Raw genomic sequence first — 21266 nt, 5'->3', positions numbered from 1 at the left:
GTAGATGGCAGGCATAGAATGCTTCCAAACACATGGGAGTTAATATAGGTCATTGCTCCTCGTGCCTCTATGAGGGGGCCATGTTCTGGCTTGTGGTCCTCGGTAGGCCAGAACTCCATCAAATTTTCTGATCCCAGAGGTCTAATACATACATATCAGCCCGGTGAGCTCCAGGGAGCCTTCAGGACTTGCCCATCAAATGCCGTTTTATTACATTCAATGCTGGTTTTTTAGTTAATATTAATTAACAGCTCCTCTAATGATTTAAATTCCCAATGATATTTGGATAAATAAATACTGACATTTGTACTTTGTTTTTCAGATGAACCATTATTGACAGCAATTACACCTTATGTCGAAGTGGATGTAGGTCAAACAGCAGAACTACGCTGTGAAGCTTCTGGAGTTGACCCTAATTCCATAAGATGGACTCGTGTTGAAGGTGAACTTCCCCATGGAGCTATACAACAAGGCAATATCCTTAGGTACTGTCTAGCAGCAATTATATTTTTATATATAATGTTAATTATATAGAGGCCATATAGCAAAATGATGCTTTGTGAGCTACTGAGGCCGAGTACCATTTGGAAAAGATTTTTCGAGTGTAGATGATGAACTGTCTAGAGGTCATTGCTGGCTGGATAGAAAACTCCAGCATCTCTTTCCTCATTAATGGCCAAGCACTGACATTTCTGGGGGGGAGCCCCTACGGCTCCCTGGAGCTATCCATGGTTGATATGGATATCCTAACTATTTTGCATCAATCAATGTAGGTGGAGTTCTAGCCTACTGGGGACCACGAGCCAGAACCTGGCCCCCCTCACAGAGGCACGGGGAGCAATGGCCCATAGAAATGCACATGTGATTTGGAGCATTCTATATCTGCCATTGATCGGGACAGGCACCCAGAAAGGTAAGCGCCACAAAACAAACCTCTATTCTGGTTAACAACGAAAATTGACAAACGAGTGGACAGAACTCCCCCAAAGGAACAACGAGCAAACAAGCATGACGTCCCACGAGCCGCGCCGCATGTTTGCGCAGCTCTCCCCTCCCTGGGAGGGGGAAGGGGGAGCCCCAGACCCCCCGAGCCAGCGATCCACACCCCAGTTCCTCGGCTGATGGGATTGTGCATGGTCATGTGGCTCCAGCTCCAGTCTTGTCTCAGTGCTGTGATTTGTTTTCAGTGCTGCTCTTACGGTGGTCGTGTGAGCAGGGAGTAGTATTCTCAGGTACTCGGGCTGCATGTGCTTAGGGTCTCCTTCCCTGAGTGCCCTGTAAATACCGCCCTTGGGGCTTGGGGTTGCCTTCCACAAGTCACCTTGGATCTGCCTTTGTTGGCTTTTCGCTGCTTGACGTTTGGCCGCCCCGAGTGTTTGGGGGTTTTCCTCCCTTGTTTACCTTGGGGTAAGTGGTAGTTATAGCACTGGTGGGGCACAGGGTACTGCATAGCTAGTTTTCACCTATAACAGCAGCCGGCTCTGTTCCCACTGGGTACGTTGTCCACTTGTTTTTCTTTTCTTTTTCTTTTTGCCTGGTGGGGGGGTCTGCCTTGTGTTTTCCCTTCCCCTTATATTAGGGTCGTTTGTGTGGTGGCACTCCTTGCTTCGCCCTCGCGAGTGTACACGTCCCGTGGGTTCAGCTTTTAGCAGATTGCTTGGTAGTTTGGGATGCCGGTTAACAGTGCCCTGCCTGGGATAACCCTTAGCAGACCCAGTCTAGGGGCCCTGGGAAACCCCGTGGGGGCTCTTGGGTCCGATGGAGGAGACCCTTGTGTTCCTTCTCACTGTGTGCGAGTTTGAGGGTTGCTCTGTCCCCTTGTCTTTGGGTGACTCTCATTGTTTTTGCCTCCGTCATGCTGCCTGTTGGGTCGGTGACACATTCGACCCTGAGTCCTGCGAGCTGTGTTGTTTGTTCATGACTCAATTCACCCAGTCTGCTGATGGATTACTTCGGGTGCAGGCAGCTCATGCGTTGCAAGGTAGGTTTCGGTTATTGCAACGAGCTCGGGTTGTCGCTTCCCCAGATGCCCCGAGGCTGCCCCACTTTGTGTATAGGGACCCGGATTTGGGGGTGTTGGTCGCTTCGGCCTTGGTTCCGTCCGCGCCTCCTTGTTCTTCCCTTTCGGTGGTTTATTTTGTCCCCCTATTCCCCCTGCTTCCGGCCCCTAAGCGTCTGAGGGCTTCGGGGTCAGGCTGGGGTTTACAGGTTTCTGAGACTGGCGGTTTCGGGGGTTGCTCCATCCAGGGTGGCTACGGAGGCATTCGAGTCTGTTCCTCCGGCCGATGCTCTGGGGTCTGACCAGTGGGCCCCCTTCTCTTCCGGCTCTTTCGGCTGCCCCGGCTTTTTCTTGTGAGGCCGGGGCTTTGGAGGACGGCTCGGCCCCGGGGCCTGGTGTACAGGCTCCTGGGGTTGGGGAGGAGCTGACTTCGGGGCCTTGGGCTCCATTGGACCCAGCCTGGATTTTCCGTCCTTCTGAGTGGGGCTTACTGTTGCAAGGAGTGGGGTTTTCCTTTCCCCCATCTGCATACAATTTGGACTTGGGTTCTGCTCCTCCCAGGGTTCGGTTCAGTGTCCCTGTGGATTTCTTCGGTTCCGTCTTTCCGGAAGTTTTCGGCTATCCGCATCTCTCCGCCTGAGGTGCGGTCAGCCTTTGCGGCTTACCTCCTGCGTGACCCGGAGTACGCCTCCATAATGGATCCTTCTTCTTTCAGGTTTGGATCGTCGTGTCCTTACTGGGTGCGTTATGAGGTTCCGGGGTTGTCCTGGCTTGCAAACTGCCCCTTGTTTTCGCTGGATGCTTGGGACTTGTTCTGTTGAACCCGCAGTGGCGTGAGGCGTTGACGGTGGTCCAAGTTTACCTGGGGGGCGATTTTGAGCACCTTAATGAGTGTCTTTTCACTCCTTGCTTCCTCTTTGGAATCCACTTGGGCCCTGGTTCTTAGGTTGTCTTCTCCCTTTTGTCCTCTGCTTTTTGAAGCTTCTGTGGTTGAGCGTTATATTCAGGCGGCTTCTTCCTCTTGCTGCCCTATGTCTGAGTTGTTGGTGCTCCGGGGGGTTCCTTCCCGGCGGGGTCGTACTAAGGCTCGCGGTTCCGTTTGTCGGGGTGGGCCACAGGTGTCGGGTTCGGTGCCGGTGCCGCCTGCAGTCCCACCTGTACTTGGTTGGCGCGGTGTTCGCTCTGCGCGCAGGTCGGGTTCTCGTAAGGGGTAGCGGCCCTTTTGCAGTTTGCCCCATTGATAGGGCGATGGGGGGGAGGCTATCTCTGTTCGCTCACGCCTGGTCTCATGATTTGTGGGCTTTTCGGGTCGTTTCTCGCGGCCTGCGGTGGCGTTGGGTGGCTCCTCCTCCTACCGGGGGTTCGGGGCTGACAGGGCAGGCTTCCTCTCCTGCGCTCCATTAGGTCATCTTGGAGTGGGTACGCTTGGGCGTGGTCAAAACAACTCCGTCCCTCAGGTGGGACGGAGTCGCCTGTTTCCCGCCTGTTTCCAGTTCCGAAACGGGACTGTGCGGACCTGCGGTTCATTCTGGACTTGTCCCGTCTGGACCCTTGAACCGTCGGGTCCACAGCACGGTGCGAGAGTTTGCGGCAGTGTGGTTTGCGCTTCGGAGGGTTCAAGTCGCCGGCGGATCGACGATCCGGCTCCATTCGGACTGCTCCCTGTTGGTTCATTGCATAGCGTGTAGCCAAGACCCTGACTGCACGCTACCTTGTAAACGTTCCTGGTCCCAGTCGGGCCTGTGTTGCTTTAGGTCGGCGGTTGCAGCCCGTTGTCTCGTCTTCACATGAGGAGTGGAGCACCGACCGCCTCCCGGGTAAGTCCCCTTGGTTTTCTTGGTAGTCTTTGGTGAGGTAGCTCCAGGGAGCCGTAGGGGCTCCCCCTAGGAAACCAGCGTTGAATGTAATGAAATGCCATTTTCTGGGTGAGTCCCGGAGGCTCTCCGGCATCCCTCCCGCCCTCCGGTCGGCATTTTTTTCGCGGTTTTTGATATCCAACCTCTGAACTGGGGCGTGGATCGCTGGCCCGGGGGTCTGGAGCTCCCCCTTCCCCCTCCCGGGGAGGGGGGGAGCTGCGCAGACATCAGGCATGGCTCGTGTGACGTCATGCTTGTTTGCTCGTTTTTCTTTCGGGGAGTTCTGTCCACTCATTTGTCAATTTTCGTTGTTAACTAGAATAGAGGTTTGTTTTGTGGCGCTTACCTTTCTGGGTGCCTGTCCCGGTCGATGGCAGATATAGAATGCTCTAAATCACATGTGCATTTCTATGAGCCATTGCTCCCCGTGCCTCTGTGAGGGGGGCCAGGTTCTGGCTCGTGGTCCCCGGTATGCTAGAACTTCACCCACATCGACTGATGCAAAATAGTTAGGATATCCATATCAGCCATGGATAGCTCCGGGGAGCCTCTGGGGACTCGTCCTGAAAATGGCATTTCATTACATTGAACGCTGGTTTTTTAATGATCTTACTGTTTTAAATATATCATTACTCTGGCATAGTGTATTGCCATGGATTGCCTTATGTTAGCAATCGGATGGTATAGTTCAGAATCCTAGTTAATAAATAAGTGTTACTACATTTTAGATTTTAAATTATTGTTCAATTTCAGACTACCATTCATCAGACCTGAAGACTATGGACGTTATCAATGCGAGTCTGTCACACCGGATGGAGATTATATTAGAGACATCATCACCCTTGCAGTTATGAGTGAGTTCTGGAAAAGGTCACCTGCTTAAATAACAGTAACACCTCATCATTATCAAAATAATATGCATAATTACTATTTGTACAGTGGCACCTTCCATGAATTAACTGGGACTCAACCCATTTCCTTTTACTGTGGAATCCAGTTCACTAAGAGATTTGGTCATTTTTTGCCATTGCAAATGTTTTTTTCACATGATGGAATATATATTTGTTTGTGTTTAAAATAAATAAATATATATATATATATATATATATATATATATATATATATATATATATATATATATATATATATATATATATATATATATATATATAATATGTCGTACCTAGTAGCCAGAACGCACTTGTCAGCCTATTATGCAAGGCCCGATTTGCCTAATAAGCCAAGTTTTCATGAAATAATTGTTTTTCGACAACCTAACCTACCTAACCTAACCTAACCTAACTTTTTCAGCTACCTAACCCAACCTAACCAATAAAGATAGGTTAGGTTAGGTTAGGTAGGGTTGGATAGGTTCGGTCCGATATCTACGTTAATTTTAACGCCAATAAAAAAAAACTGACCTCATTCATAATGAAATGGGTAGCTTTATCATTTCATAAGAAAAAAATTAGAGAAAAAATATTAATTCAGGAAAACTTGGCTTATTAGGCAAATCGGGCCTTGCATAATAGGCTGAGAAGTGCGTTCTGGCTACTAGGTACGACATATATATATATATATATAATATATATCACTAAGAACTCTTTGACCGAATCGAGCATCTTCTGACAAATGAACGAACAAAGCATTAGACAATTGGCCATGTCTTACAGAGTATTTATGTTGTGAAATTGGGGAGCCGGTCGGCCGAGCGGACAGCACGCTGGACTTGTGATCCTGTGGTCCTGGGTTCGATCCCAGGCGCCGGCGAGAAACAATGGGCAGAGTTTCTTTCACCCTATGCCCCTGTTACCTAGCAGTAAAATAGGTACCTGGGTGTTAGTCAGCTGTCACAGGCTGCTTCCTGGGGGGTGAAGGCCTGGTCGAGGACCGGGCCGCGGGGTCACTAAAAAGCCCCGAAATCATCTCAAGATAACCTCAAGATTTCAAATCTTTAGATGTTTGCCCAACATAAAACTTATTACAGTCTTTACAAGGTATTTTATAAATGACACAATTATCACTACGGTAATTGTGTCCACTTATGTGTAATTGATATTTGTGTCCACTTATTGTACCTCACCTCACTCCACCATTCTCTCCTGCCTATTTATGTCCAGTACTCGACCTGTAAAACCACTCCTTCTGAAGATGTATTAATATAGGAAAGTACTTAAGGAAATTCCTGTTTCAATTTTCCTCCGTGGTCTGACACTTACACTATTTTTAATCACGTGTTTATTTTTCGTGATTTACACACACGCACGCACACACACACATACACATCACGTCCTGTTAGACATTAAATATGCTTTAAGATATCATCTAGAAGAAAATGGGGACATTGAAACAATTGATAAACTCGATTTAAAGAGAGGCAACTATGGGGAACTTCAAAATTTTTTTAATGAGTGTAATTGGACAGAATTGTTGCTAGGCAGGGAAGTAAATGAAATGTATGCCAAATTTTTAAAACTATACGAGGAAGGCACACAAACATTCATACCAAAACAGAGATGCAGGACCAGAAAACAGGATTGGTTCGACAGAAATTGTGAGAGGGCAAGAGACCAAAAGACACAAAAATGGAATCAGTATAGGAAGAGGCCAAACCCCCAAACATACCAGCGATACAAAGATGCGAGAAACAATTATACAGCAGTAAGGAGAGAGGCAGAAAGAAATTTTGAAAAAGGGATAGCAGATAAATGTAAAACAGAACCGGGCCTATTCTACAAATTCATAAACAACAAATTGCAGGTAAAGGATAATATCCAGAGGTTGAAAATGGGAAACAGATTCACGGAAAATGAAAAGGAAATGTGTGAAACATTAAATGAAAAGTTCCAAAGTGTGTTTGTACAAAATGAAATCTTCAGAGAACCAGACACAATAAGAATTCCAGAGAACAACATAGAGCGGATAGAGGTGTCTAGAGATGAAGTGGAAAATATGCTAAAGGAGCTCGGGAGGAACAAAGCAGCTGGCCCAGATGGCGTTTCACCATGGGTTCTGAGAGAATGTGCATTTGAGCTCAGCATTCCACTTCACCTGATCTTTCAGGCATCCCTGTGTACAGGAATCGTAGCAGACGTGTGGAAACAGGCTAACATAGTTCCAATCTACAAAAGTGGCAGCAGGGAAGACCCCCTCAATTATAGACCTGTATCATTGACAAGTGTAATAGTGAAAGTATTGGAAAAGCTAATCAAAACTAAATGGGTAGAACACCTGGAGAGAAATGATATAATATCAGACAGACAGTATGGTTTTCGATCAGGAAGATCCTGTGTATCGAATTTACTCAGTTTCTATGATCGAGCCACAGAGATATTACAGGAAAGAGATGGCTGGGTTGACTGCATCTATCTGGACCTAAAAAAGGCTTTCGACAGAGTTCCACATAAGAGGTTGTTCTGGAAACTGGAAAATATTGGAGGGGTGACAGGTAAGCTTCTATCATGGTTGAAAAATTTTCTGACTGATAGAAAAATGAGGGCAGGAATCAGAGGCATTGTATCGGAATGGAGAAATGTCACAAGTGGAGTACCACAGGGTTCAGTTCTTGCACCAGTGATGTTTATTGTGTACATAAATGATCTACCAGTTGGTATACAGAATTATATGAACATGTTTGCTGATGATGCTAAGATAATAGGAAGGATAAGGAATTTAGATGATTGTCATGCCCTTCAAGAAGACCTGGACAAAATAAGTATATGGAGCACCACTTGGCAAATGGAATTTAATGTTAATAAATGTCATGTTATGGAATGTGGAATAGGAGAACATAGACCCCACACAACCTATATATTATGTGAGAAATCTTTAAAGAATTCTGATAAAGAAAGAGATCTAGGAGTGGTTCTAGATAGAAAACTATCACCTGAGGACCACATAAAGAATATTGTGCAAGGAGCCTATGCAATGCTTTCTAACTTCAGAATTGCATTTAAATACATGGATGGCGATATACTAAAGAAATTGTTCATGACTTTTGTTAGGCCAAAGCTAGAATATGCAGCTGTTGTGTGGTGCCCATATCTTAAGAAGCACATCAACAAACTGGAAAAGGTGCAAAGACATGCTACTAAGTGGCTCCCAGAACTGAAGGGCAAGAGCTACGAGGAGAGGTTACAGGCATTAAATATGCCAAAACTAGAAGACAGAAGAAAAAGAGGTGATATGATCACTACGTACAAAATAGTAACAGGAATTGATAAAATCGACAGGGAAGACTTCCTGAGACCTGGAACTTCAAGAACAAGAGGTCATAGATTTAAACTAGCTAAACACAGATGCCGAAGAAATATAAGAAAATTCACCTTCGCAAATAGAGTGGTAGACGGTTGGAACAAGTTAAGTGAGAAGGTGGTGGAGGCCAAGACCGTCAGTAGTTTCAAAGCGTTATATGACAAAGAGTGCTGGGAAGACGGGACACCACGAGCGTAGCTCTCATCCTGTAACTACACTTAGGTAATTACACTTAGGTAATTACATGCCACGCTTTCTAACTTCAGAATGGCTTTTAAATACATGGCTGGCGATATACTAAAGAAATTGTTCACGACTTTACCTAAGTGTAGTTACAGGATGAGAGCTACGCTCGTGGTGTCCCGTCTTCCCAGCACTCTGTCATATAATGCTTTGAAACTACTGACGGTCTTGGCCTCCACCACCTTCTTACCTAACTTGTTCCAACCGTCTACCACTCTGCGAAAGTGAATTTTCTTATATTTCTTCGGCATCTGTGTTTAGCTAGTTTAAATCTATGACCTCTTGTTCTTAAAGTTCCAGGTTTCAGGAAATCTTCCCTATCGATTTTATCAATTCCTGTTACTATTTTGAATGTAGTGATCAAATCACCTCTTTTTCTTCTGTCTTCTAATTTTGGCATATTTAATGCCTCTAACCTCTCCTCGTAGCTCTTGCCCTTCAGTTCTGGGAGCCACTTAGTAGCGTGTCTTTGCACCTTTTCCAGTTTGTTGATGTGCTTCTTAAGATATGGGCACCACACAACCACTGCATATTCTAGCTTTGGCCTAACAAAAGTCATGAACAATTTGTTTAGTATATCACCATCCATGTATTTAAAAGCAATTCTGAAGTTAGAAAGCGTGGCATAGGCTCCTCGCACAATATTCTTTATGTGGTCCTCAGGTGATAGTTTTCTATCTAGAACCACCCCTAGATCTCTTTCTTTATCAGAATTCTTTAAAGATTTCTCACATAATATATAGGTTGTGTGGGGTCTATGTTCTCCTATTCCACATTAAATAACATGGCATTTATTAACAGTAAATTCCATTTGCCAAGTGGTGCTCCATTTACTTTTGTCCAGGTCATCTTGAAGGGCATGACAATCATCTAAGTTTCTTATCCTTCCTATTATCTTAGCATCATCAGCAAACATGTTCATATAATTCTGTATACCAACTGGTAGATCATTTATGTAGACAATAAACTTCACTGGTGCAAGAACTGAACCCTGTGGTACTCCACTTGTGACATTTCTCCAATCCGATACATTGCCTCTGATCACTGCCCTCATTTTTCTATCAGTCAGAAAATTTTTCATCCATGTTAGAAGCTTATCTGTCACCCCTCCAATATTTTCCAGTTTCCAGAACAACCTCTTATGTGGAACTCTGTCAAAAGCCTTTTTTAGGTCTAGATAGATGCAGTCAACCCAACCATCTCTTGTCTAGTGGGGTCGGTGCTTGGGGGGAGGACTCGGCCTCGGGTCCTGCGGAAGAGAACCATGGGGCTGGGGAGGGGCTGACTTAGAGGTCTTGTGCCCTGCTGGACCCCGCCTGGGTTTTTCCACCCTCTGAGCGGGGCCTACTGTTACAAGGAGTGGGTTTTTCTTTTCCCCCCTCTGTGTACGAGTTGGATTTGGTGTCTGGCCCTCCCCTGGTTCGGTTCCGTGTTCCCCCAGGTGCTTTGGTTCCTCCTGTGTGACCCGGATTATGCCTCGGCAATGGATCCCTCGTCCCTTTTCAAGTTCAGGACTTCGTTCCTTTTCTGGCTCCGTTATGAGGTTCCGGAGTTGTCCTGGCTGGCGGACTGTCCTGTCTTTGCCTTGGAGGCTTGGCACTCCTTCTGCCGTTCCCACACGCTTGAGTGGTGGGAGGCTTCGACGATGCTTCAGGTTTTCCTGGGGGGGGGGGGGACCTTGAGCACCTTAATGAGTGCTTGTTTGCTCCTGCTCTTTCCTGGAATGTTGGTGTCGTTCAGCTCCATGTGCAGGTTCCCTCCTTTTCGGCAGCGCAGGTGGCGGAGGACTTGCACGCTCGGGGCCTTTTGGTTGCGGCCTTGCGCTTCTTTTCCCTCCTGGAGCTGTCTTCTGACTGGCTCACGGAAGATGTGGGGCCACTTGGGGCTGTTCCTGGGTCTGGCGCCTTGGCCTATCTTGAAATTCTTGAGTTTATCTTGATGATTTCGGGGTTTTAGTGTCCCCGCGGCCTGGTCCTCGACCAGGCCTCCACAGCCCGTGACAACTGACTAACACCCAGGTACCTATTTTACTGCTAGGTAACAGGGGCATAGGATGAAAGAAACTCTGCCCATTGTTTCTCACCGATGCCCAGGATCGAACCCGGGACCACAGGATCACAAGTCCAGTGTGCTGTCTGCTCGGCCGACCGGCTCCCACTCCTCGGCGGCTCGCTTATCAACTGCCTTGCTGAAGCTTTTCGCACCAACCTTATGGGATGCGGTGGCTCTGTTTTATGCCTCCTGGCTTGCGTGTCAGCAGACGGTGCTTGCTTCCTCTGTGGAATCCTCTTGGGCCTTGGCTCTTAGGATTTGTTTGAAGCTTCAGCCGTTGCGCAGTATATTCAGGCTGCTTTGGCTTCTTGCCGTCCTATGTCGGACTTGCTGGTTCTCCGGGGGTCCCGTGTGGTGGGCCTTCCTGGAAGGGTCGTGCCAAGGCTCAGGGTTCCTCTCATTGGGGTAGGCCACTGGTGTCAGGTTCAGGTTTAGCTCCTCCTTCGGACCCGCCTTCGTCTGGTCGGTGCTTTGTTTGCTCTGTGCGAGGTTCTGGGTCTCGTAAGGGGCGGCTTCCCCTAGAAAACCAGCGTTGAATGTAATGAAACGCCATTTTCTTGGCGAGTCTTGAAGGCTCCCCGGCATCCCCCTCTCCCTCCAGTCGGCGTTTTTTTCCCGTGTTTTGACATCCAGCCTCAGAAGTAGGGTGTTGATCGCTGGCACAGTAGGTCTGGGGCAGCCACCCCCCCTTCCGGGAAGGGGGGGTGGCTGCGCAGTCAGCGACGCGACGACGGGTGATGTCATACTAGTTTACTCGTTTTTTGTTTGGGGAGTTCTATCCACTCGTTTGGCTTTTGGTTGCAATTTTCACCAGAATAGGGTTTTTTTGGGGGGACGCCAACCTTTCTGGGTGCCTAACCCAGTTGATGGCAGACATAGAATGCTTCCAATTACATGGGGGTTTCTATAGGCTATTGCTTCCCTTGCCTCTCTAGAGGGGGCCAGGTTCTGGCTCGTGGTCCCCGGTAGGCCCATAAGAATTCCATACACATGACTGATGCCAAAGTCTGACATAAGCATATCAGCCTAGTAAGCTCCAGGGTGCCTCCGGGACTCGCCTAGAAAATGGTGTTTCATTACATTCAACACTGGTTTTTTCACATTCCTCAAGGTCAGCTCAGTGTTTCATGTTTATCTAGGCCTTTTCTTCAAGATGATAAAGGTTGTCTTGTATGTGCTGGCCTTCTTATTTGAGGTTGGGACATGGCAGTTCCATGTCATAGTGCCCAAGTTGTCTGCCTCAGTTGCTGCAGTGGACCTCAAGGTGCACCTCAAGTTGGTGGACGTTTTCAGTGTCTGTACTGTGCAGGAGACCTTTACTAGTTAGTTGCATGGGGATCTGGATGTATTGGTAGACCTAAGCCTCTTTGAGTGGGGGGGGCCAGATTCTCGTCGTGGTCTCTGGTAGACTCTTGCGGGTTTTAAGAGTCCTGGTGTGTTCCCAAGGCTTGAATGCTGACATGTTGTAATTTTAGGGAGTTACCATGTGGCCACAGAAAAAGGTATTGCATTACATTCAGTGCTGGATATTTACAATGCAGATCATTAGATCAAAGTGAACTTATGGAATGCCTAAAATAAGGAAAATATCTGAATGCTTACCTTTATAGTTAATTAATATTAATTACAATTTTCTGACATATTGAATAATAAATTCTGACATTTGCGTTTTGTATTTCAGTTGAACCACGATTGACAGCATCTGCACAGTATGCTGAAGCGTATGTTACTCAAGCAGCAGAACTACGCTGTGACTTCTCAGGAATCGACCCCAATAGCATAAGATGGACTCGTATTAGAGGTCAAATTCCCCATGGAGCTGTACGGGTGGGCAATATCCTCAGGTATTCTACAACCATCAGAAAATATTTTTAGTATTAATTACAGTGCTCATAAACCATATTTACCAGTGTACAAGACACCTGATTTATAAGTATATTTTGTGGGTGAAAAGTATATTTAGTGGATACATTTGTTCGGTATCTCCTGGTAGTTCTCTTAAGCTATCAGGCTGAGATTTCTCCTATCTTACCCAGCACTCTGTCATATAATGCTTTGAAACTACTGATGTTTTGGCCTTCACCAGCTTCTCACTTGTTCCAACCGTCTACCACTATGTTTGCGAAAATGAACTTTCTTATATTTCTTTGGTATCTTTGTTTAGTTAGTTTAATCTATGACCTCTTTGTTCTTGAAGTTCCAGGTCTCAGAAATGAGACCAGCGTCTAGGAGTTTGACATGCAGGCTTTGAGGCCGCGGAGGACACTCCCACACCTGGACAACTGCGGCTCCTTGATCATATGATGGACTCAAACCCGCATCCATGGACTCCCTAGACGCAAGCACCACCGTGCGGGTGTACATATATTACTTGAACATATCCACAAGGGCAGTAATGAGGGTTCGAACCTATGCACGAGATGTTCCCAGCTGTGCCTAAGTTTACTGTGCCACGACATGGTTTATGAGTGCATTGGGGTTCGTGTGCTTGTCCATATGGTACACTGTCACCACCATGTGCATCCCTGTTTTGCAGCTGCACAATATACTTGTTCTTTTGATGAGTGTCCCCAGTGCCTGTTTTGCTAGTTACCTTCAATTCCTGGCAATTCTCTCTGCTGTGTTTTGGCATACCTACTGCCATGACCCACGACCCTTCCGGGCAGGACTTCCATGGCCTTACCTGAGAACTTACAAGTCCGACAATGGCCGTCAACTAGACGAAGCTGCCTGCAGAAAAAGCACCATCGCAGACTCTGCAAACAGCAACGGATAAAAAGGTGATGAAAATCTAAGAGCCAGGGCCCAAGACTGGCTGAATTTGGACGAGCACCGCCTGCCAGCACACGAGGCAAGAAGCAAAGATCAGACATCGCCTCCCTCGGAAACAGAGCATACAACTTCACCAAAGCAGCCGGCACCCGAGCTGCCAAAGCAAGCACACCGGACCCTGGCCTGGAACCCAGCTCCTCCACACCCAGTACGAGACAGTTCGAAGACAGCTCCAGCAGGGAAAAGAAGCGCAAGACCAAAGCCAAGTGCCCATGGGCGCACAAATCCTCGGCCACTAGGGATGCCGAAAGGGAGGGAACCTGCACATGAAGCCGCATGTGGCCGACATCATAAGGAAAGATGGGAGCGAACTAGCACACCTTGAGGTGCTCCAGCTCACACCCAAGGAAAACCTGAATGACTGTAGGCAACTCTCGCCATTCAAGTGTGCATTCCGACAGGACGAATGCCAAGCCCCCCAAAGAAGAAAAGGTAGTCTGCCAGCCAGGAAGACTCCGGCACCTTGTAACGCAGCCAATAAAGAAAAAGAGGAGCCAAACTCAAAGAGAAAGCTTCATTATCGAGGAGCAATTCAGGTCTCGAAGGAGGTAAGCCGCAAGGAGCCTCCCACACCTTCCTCGCTGGGATGTGGGAAGCCAAAAACCTCCAGGAGGGAACCGAAAAATCCAAGGGAACTCGGACCCGAACCCGGGGAGGAGTCGAACTCATAACAAAATCGTACAGAGAGAGGGAAAGGAAAAACCCTCCCCCTGTAACAACAAGCCCTGTGCCGAGGGTACCAAACACCCAAGCAGGGACAAGGAGGCTCAGGCCTCACCCCCCCCCCCCCCCCAAGTCAACTCCTCCCCAGCCCTGGAATCCTCCACATTAGGACCCATGGCTGTGTTGTCCTCCAAACTCTCTGCCTTTGGAGAAAGAGCAGGGTCCACCGGAAAAGCAGGGATGAAGGGGGGCTCACTGGCGTGGCCCAAAAGCTCCGGCAGGAGGACTGGGCTTGAATGCCTCCACCGCCAATCCAGAAGGGGTAATCCCCGAAGCCGCCCGAGTCTCACTACCAGTATAATTCAGTGGGGCAGCTGAGGGGCATCCGGAAAGGCAACCAACCTCGTACGTCGTGGCAAATTAAACCTTGCATGCAACGCTAAAGCTGCCTGCACCCAAATATCAGTCTCAGTGGACTTGGTGAATGGAGTACAAGCAAAGAACATCACTTGCAGGACTTTGGGTCATAGGTGTCACTGACCCCAACAAGCAGCAAGGCGGAGGCAGACGATAAGTGTCAGCCCAAAACAGAGGAACAAAGCAACCTTCAAACTCGCACAAGGCGAGGTGGGACTCAGAGGTCTCCTACATTGGACCACTGAGCCCCAGTGGGGGTTTCCAGGGCCCTTAGGCTTACTGCTAAGGGAAGCCCAGGCGAGGTACTTTTAACCGGTTATTCCAGAGCTATCGAGAAAACAATCTAAAGCTGAACCCCTGCGACATGTGTAAGCACGGGAACCTAGTGGAAGGTCACCAAAAACCTATCAGTGGTCCTACCACCAAACCTGGCAGACCCCCGCCAGGCAAAACAAAAAAAAAAAAAAAAAAAAAAAAAAGAAAAACCCTGCAAGAGCACGTCTGCAGGAGAACAGAACCGGTCGCTATGCGTATATCAGACTGCTGCGCAGTATCGCGCCCCAGCCAGTGACGAAAGTACCTTCTAACCCAAGGGAAAACAGGAGTAAGAACCACCCCAGCTGAACCCCCAAGGGCGGGCAATCACCGAGCAGCAACAGAGCCACACGGAGGTAGCTGCTCCTGAGTGGCTCATGGAAGATAACCCTGAAGCTGCAAAGGCAGTACTTACAGCGCACCTGGGGAAGGCAGCCCTAGGTGCATGCAGCCCCAGTACTCTTGTGTTACGTCTGGCTCACACCACCATTAAGACAGAGCAACAACACCGCACTGCAGCACTGCGCAAAGAGTGGAGCCAGAGCGATCGACCGTCACCAACAAAACAGCCTCTTGAATTGAGGAGTGTTGCCGGCGTGGAGGTCTGGGACACCCCCCCCCCATCCCCCTCCCGGGGACGAGGGGGGTTGCACAGACGGATGTGCGGCGTTTGTGGTGACGTCATACTTGTTTCCTTGGTTTTGATTGAGGAGTTCTGTTGCTAGTTCTGCTTTCGGTTTGCAAATTTATTTAATCAGCAGTAGTTTGTTTTGGAATTCCTACCTTTCTGGGTGCCTGACCTGGTAGATGGCAGACAAAAACTGCTTCCAATTACACGGGGGTGTCTTTAGGCCATTGCTCCTCGTGCCTCTCTTGAGGGGGCCAGGTTCTGGCTCTGGTCCCCGGTAGGCCTAGAACTCCTTAGATTGACTGTTGCCACGGTCTAATATATACACATCAGCCCGGTATAGCTCTGGGGAGCTGAAGGGGCTCTCTACAGAAATAATTCTAAAATCAATTTCTGAAAATATTTTGATGAAAGTTTCATGACACTGAAGCCAATAAGTTGGAGATTTGTTTAGCTTTTTAAAGTTATTTTTACATAATTTGAATATTTTTTGCTACTATGCCCCCTATATTTGTGGTAATATGCACGGTCTAAGGGTTAACTAGCTTGTCAAAATGCATTCAAGAAGTGCTCACTAACATAGAATAAGCCCACTACACAAAGTTCCAAAGCATAATACAGGCCACTTAACTAAAGGTATTGTTCTCTTGAGATGAATCCGATTTAAGTGAGAGATGGTTGGGCTGGAGTATATTGTTGTGGTGTTGGTGCTGTGATCTGGTGGTTATCTGTAGAAATTACCTAGCATTACTTAGGTAGTTAACCTGGGTGCAGTAATTGGCAAGTTGTGCCTGAAAAAGAGTTTTTAGGTTTATAGACATCACTTGTCTGTCTGCATTTTAGGCTGGATTGACTGTGCTCTGGGTTTTGTTAGTGCCAGTATTACCTGACAGGGACAGTTTTAAAAGTTCACCATGGCAGTGCAGAATGTTTACATGCCTTAATTGCATGATTCCTTCGAAACATAGGTAGGTTCTTACCTTAGGGAGTGACTAAGTAGAAAACTTCGCAGTAATCACTTCATACCATTTTGTACATTTATAATTAGATCTGATGCAAATTTTAATCCAATAATTTTAACACAAATCCATGTAATATGAAATATCCATTTAGTAAGTATTTATTTTTCATTATAATAAATTATTATTCAATTTCAGACTGCCATTCATCAGACCTGAAGATGGCGGCAGATATCAGTGTGAGGCCATCACACCTGCTGGACACCATATCTCTGATGTCATCACCCTCACTGTAAAGAGTGAGTCCCAGCAAATGCACAATGACCTGCATGAACGTAGTTCACCTCACAATCGTCACTAGATGAGCATAGTTACCATTAGTATATTGAGACTTCTTATGCATGCAAAGATCTCACTTTCCTGCTTGCTTCCTGTAGTTTGTGTTACAACTTCAATTTATGTTTTACCTGAGTTGCATTGCAAATAATGTACAAATAAATTGTTTCTTTTGTGTGTATTGGTTCCAGGAATTAATTAGCTAGTACATAGCTTAAAATTCAATGTTTCTGAAAATATGCAGTGAATAGCCTTTACAAATTTATTAAAGTCAGTGTTCAATGTGATGAAATGACTCTTTCTGGAGGAGCACTGGCAGTTTCTTGAAGCTATATTGCAGAGATTGCTCCATACTATAAGGTCACATTAGTCACGGAAGTTCTGTTTGGCCTACAGGGGACCAGAGTCAGAACCTGATCCTCCCTCACAGAGGTGCAGGGAATGGGTAACAATCCACCACACGAACAGAAAAAGCCTCCTAAAAGTCAGTGAAGCCTTACAGATAACTAGAAGGTTAAGAGAAAACAAAGCTTCCAAACACCTTCACAAGCTATTAAAACAGAACAAGGGATCCAGTCAAACTAGTTCAAGACACTTTAGTACCTATTACCACCACTGGGGCTCCTCCAGAAAGAGACATTTCATTATATTCATTGCTCGATTTCTGGAAAGAGCCTCCTGGTGGCTTCCTGAAGTTAGCCCACTACAGAGACACAAAAATGGGACTTATCAGGAAGGAAAGGCAACAGATAATAGGACAAAGAAGAGAACCCAGACTGGGAGACATGGCATCGTGTCTCCCAGACATTTTTTTCAATCGTCTGGCACTCTTGTTGTGAAAGTGAATTTTGTAATGACCTTGCTATGACCTCTTGTTCTCGACGTTCCAGGTCTCGAGAATTCATCAAGTTTGTCAATTCGTCACTATTTTGTATGTAGTGACCATATCCCCTCTATTTCTTCTATCTTTTGGCTTTGGCATATTTAATGGCTCTAACTTCTCTGCATAGCTCTTTTCAATTCTAGAAGTCATTTAGCTGCATGTCTTTGCACCTTTTCCAGTTTGTTGATGTGCTTAAGATATGGGCACCATACAACTGCTGCATATTCCAACTTTGGTCTCTCTAAGTTGTGAACAATTGCTTAAGTATTTCACCATCCATGTATTTAAAGGCAATTCTGAATTTGGACAGAGTAGCATAGGCTCCTCCCACAATCTTCTCTATGTGGTCCTCTTCACATCTGCTGCAGAATTGACTTGAAAGATTGGGTGAGACCTGAAACAATCTTGCTCTCGTTTTGAGAATTTTGAGAATTTGTTTGCATTACTTGGGGGAGTTCATTTGGCAGTTTCAAGGCTTTGGTCTCTTTGAACCAAGTATTGGTCTGAATTGGTTCACTGACTTTTCAGATGGTTTCTTGGATGGGTGAAGGAGTGTAACCCTCTCTCTGTGCTTCTGTAAGGAGCGGGGCCTATGTTCTAGATCTGATCCTCAGTCGGACAAACAGAACTTAATTTTAGATCCGACATAGTAGTTGGGAGCCAACTCAGCAGTATAGTTTTAGGGAGCTACCAAGGCTCATCTAGAAAATGGCATTTCACTGCATTCTCTTGTAGGCTGGCAGGTGACCAGGTAAATTAGTTATATATTAAATAGAGCACTCCTTGGTGGTCTCTTTGATGCCAGAGAGAGTTTGTAAAGATTTAGATTTTATCTATTTCATGCCATTTTGGTGTGACCAGTACTAGAATGTTGCCCTGCCTAACAGCAAGTTACAGTTCGTACAGAAACAGTGGAAATGTACTATGGGGAAAACCTAGTGACTTGCTCAAAAAAGGCATTTTTTGTATGAGCTCTTAACTGATATTATAACAAACATTTATTAATGTTATTTTCATAGAAATACATTTTAACACCTATGCTTTCTGATTCACCAATTTAACATTATGGATATAAGATTGTTAATTTTTAACATTGTATATACTGTACTGTATATATATATTTTTGACAGATTTAATAGCTAATATAATTTATGCTTATGGCAGGACTTCAGGCTGTAGATATCAGAATCCGTCCCAGCCGTTCCAACGTACGCATTGGTGATGATATAGAGCTTACGTGCGAGGTGGGTGGGGACCCAGCTGCTGCTGTGTCTTGGTCAAGAGTAAGCTCTGATCTTCCATACAATGCTCAACGTCGAGGCAACCTCCTCAGACTTGTCAATGTGCAGTCTGATAATGGTGGAATATATATGTGTACAGTTACAACAGCCAGTGGTGTTTTTGAAGACAGCTTTGCACTAGTAGTTCAAGGTATGCTCCATGTAGTCTTTTAGTAATAATAGTAATTTCTGGGGGGAGCCTTTCCAGCTCCCTGGAGCTTATCCAGGCTGATATGCTATTGTCAGACTTTGTCATCAATCATGTGTATGGAGTTCTTTGGGCCTACCGGGGACCACGAGCCAGAACCTGGCCCCCACAGAGAAGCATGGGAAGCAATGGCCTATAGAAACCCCCGTGTGGTTTGAAGCATTCTATGTCTACCATCGACCAGGTCAGGCACCCAGAAAGGTAAGCGTCCCAAAACGAACCCCTATTCTGGTGAAAATTGCTACCAAAAGCCGAACAAGTGGATAGAACTCCCCTAAATGAAACGAGCAAATGAGCATGACGTCACACGTTGCTGCACCACTGCGCAGCTCCCCCCTCCCCGAGAGGGGGAAGGGGGAGCCGCAGACCCCCGCCCTGCTATCCACCCTTCAGTTCTGAGGCTGATGTTATAGGCAATGGTCATGTGCTCCGGCTCCAGTGGTTGTTTCAGCACTGTACCTAGAGTGTGGTGACTGTCTTCTAGGTGGTGTGTGAGCCGAGAGTGATTCCCCAGTACTCGGGCTGCATGCGCCTAGGGTTTCCTTCCCTAGGTGCCCTGTAAGTACTGCCCTTGGGGCTTGGGGTTACCTTCCCAAAGCTCCTTGGGTTTCAGTCACCCTTTGTGTGCTGGGGTGTTCTGTCTTCCTTGTTCGCCTTAGGGTGAGGGGGCAGTTTTGTGCTGGCTAAGCCACAGGGTACTGCGCAGCTTGTTTTCACCAATCATGGCGGCCAGCTCTGTTCCGCCTGGATACACTGTCCTCTTGTGGGGTTTTCTATTTCTTTTTGTTTTATCTGCCTGGTGGGGGGTCTGCCTTGGTTCTTGACCCCTGTGTACTAAGTATTCCTTGCCCGTCTTGCAGTGCCTGTCTTAGCCCTTCCATATACATTGGATTCTCTGTACAGTACTTACCTAGTTGTTGTTCAGAGATCTTCCACGGCTCTGCGTCTTCCTAGGCTCGATTGGCCCATGGCGGATCTGACAGAACTGGTTTGGTTCTGCCTCGGGTTTTTCACCTTCTTTTGGTGGTTGGGTGGCTTCATTGATGGTGTCCCACCTACGTGCTTCTTCTTGGCGGCAGTGTGGGTTTTTTTGGCAGTCCTTCCTTTTCCTTCTGTCCCTTCTTAGGTAGCTGCATTTGTTGGCGTGGTCTTGTCCTTCTCTTGTGGAGGTTCGAGGCCGTCATATTGCCCCATACTGTCGCCTCGTATCGTGTGGCGCTTTCAGAGCCGCTTCAGCTTGCTTTCAGAATTGGTGTTACATCTGTGCCGTTTCACAAGCTGTCTTATGTGTCGTTTCACCTCCAGTCTGCTCATGCGCTGCCCAAGCCGTCCTGGTCATTGGACAGGGTGCTCTCTTTTCTTTCTTCTCCATGGTTTGTTGTGGCCCCTTCGGCTCAGGTTTGTTTCTCGGAGGCTCTTTTTCTGTTGGCATTGGCCTCTAGGGGTCGGGTCGGTGAGCTTCATGTTCTCGTTCGGCACAGGGGTGTTCTGCTCCTTGGGTCGTGCCGATAGGTTTGTTCATCTGCAGCCATCTCCTTCTTCTTTTCTGGCAAGGAATGAGACTGCTGGTTTCCGGAAAGAGTCCTTCAGTTGTTGATGCTTGGCTGTTCGGGCCGGGGGGGGGGGTTGCATCATGTTTTGTGTCCGGTTGCAGCCCTCCACCATTATTTGTGTGCCACAGCCTCTGTGTTCGGGGACGCACTTTAGGTTGATCCAGTTTCCCTTCTTCCCTGTTCGCGGATGTGAGTTTCCCAGGTCGTCCACACGGTTGTTAAGGCTACCCAGCTTGCGGTCTATCCCATGACCATGAAGTTTCCAAGTTCGCTGCTCTTGCTGCCGTTTTTGGCAACATGTCCTGGGCTGACATTGGGGCGCGGAGATTTTGACGGCCGAACAGGGTCTGACTGCTCGTTATCTCGTGAACATTCCTGGGCCTAGGCGGGCTTGTGTCATTTTGGGTCGGCAGTTGCAGCCGGTTGTCTCAGCTTCGAGTTGAGGAGTGAGCAGCGACTGCCTCCCGGGTATGTTCCTTTACTTTTCCTCTGTGGGTAGTTAGCTCCGGGGAGCCAAAGGGGCTTCCCCAGAAAACCACCGTTGAATGTAATGAAACGCCATTTTCTGGGTGAGACCCGGAGGCTTCCCCGCATCCCTCCCTTGCCCCAGTCGGTGTTTTTTTTTCGCGCGTTTTGACATTCGGCTTCAGAACTGATGGGTGGATAGCCAGCATGAGGGGTCTGGGGCTCCCCCTTCCCCCTCCTTCGGGAGGGGGAAGCTGTGCAGACAGCGATGCAGCGACATGTGACATCATGCTCGTTTCTTTTTGGGGAGTTCTATCCAGTTG

General features: G+C 47.2%; 1 protein-coding gene across 8 annotated transcripts in view; it reads left to right on the top strand.

The window, feature by feature from the left end:
• LOC123767760 (terribly reduced optic lobes) overlaps positions 1–21266 on the top strand; it is a 354074-nt gene that overhangs the window by 269565 nt on the left and 63243 nt on the right. For all 8 annotated transcript variants that reach the window (XM_069310630.1, XM_069310627.1, XM_069310626.1 and 5 more), the window contains 5 exons: positions 323–485; positions 4609–4709; positions 12086–12248; positions 16417–16517; positions 18602–18868. In XM_069310630.1, coding sequence (XP_069166731.1) covers positions 323–485; positions 4609–4709; positions 12086–12248; positions 16417–16517; positions 18602–18868 — 795 coding nt within the window. The remainder of the gene's footprint in view (positions 1–322; positions 486–4608; positions 4710–12085; positions 12249–16416; positions 16518–18601; positions 18869–21266) is intronic.

Source organism: Procambarus clarkii, chromosome 67 (assembly GCF_040958095.1).
Source record: "Procambarus clarkii isolate CNS0578487 chromosome 67, FALCON_Pclarkii_2.0, whole genome shotgun sequence".
Classification (NCBI taxonomy): domain Eukaryota; kingdom Metazoa; phylum Arthropoda; class Malacostraca; order Decapoda; family Cambaridae; genus Procambarus; species Procambarus clarkii.
The sequence above is the reverse complement of the archived record's forward strand: the minus strand, read 5'-3'. Positions and strand labels throughout refer to the sequence as shown.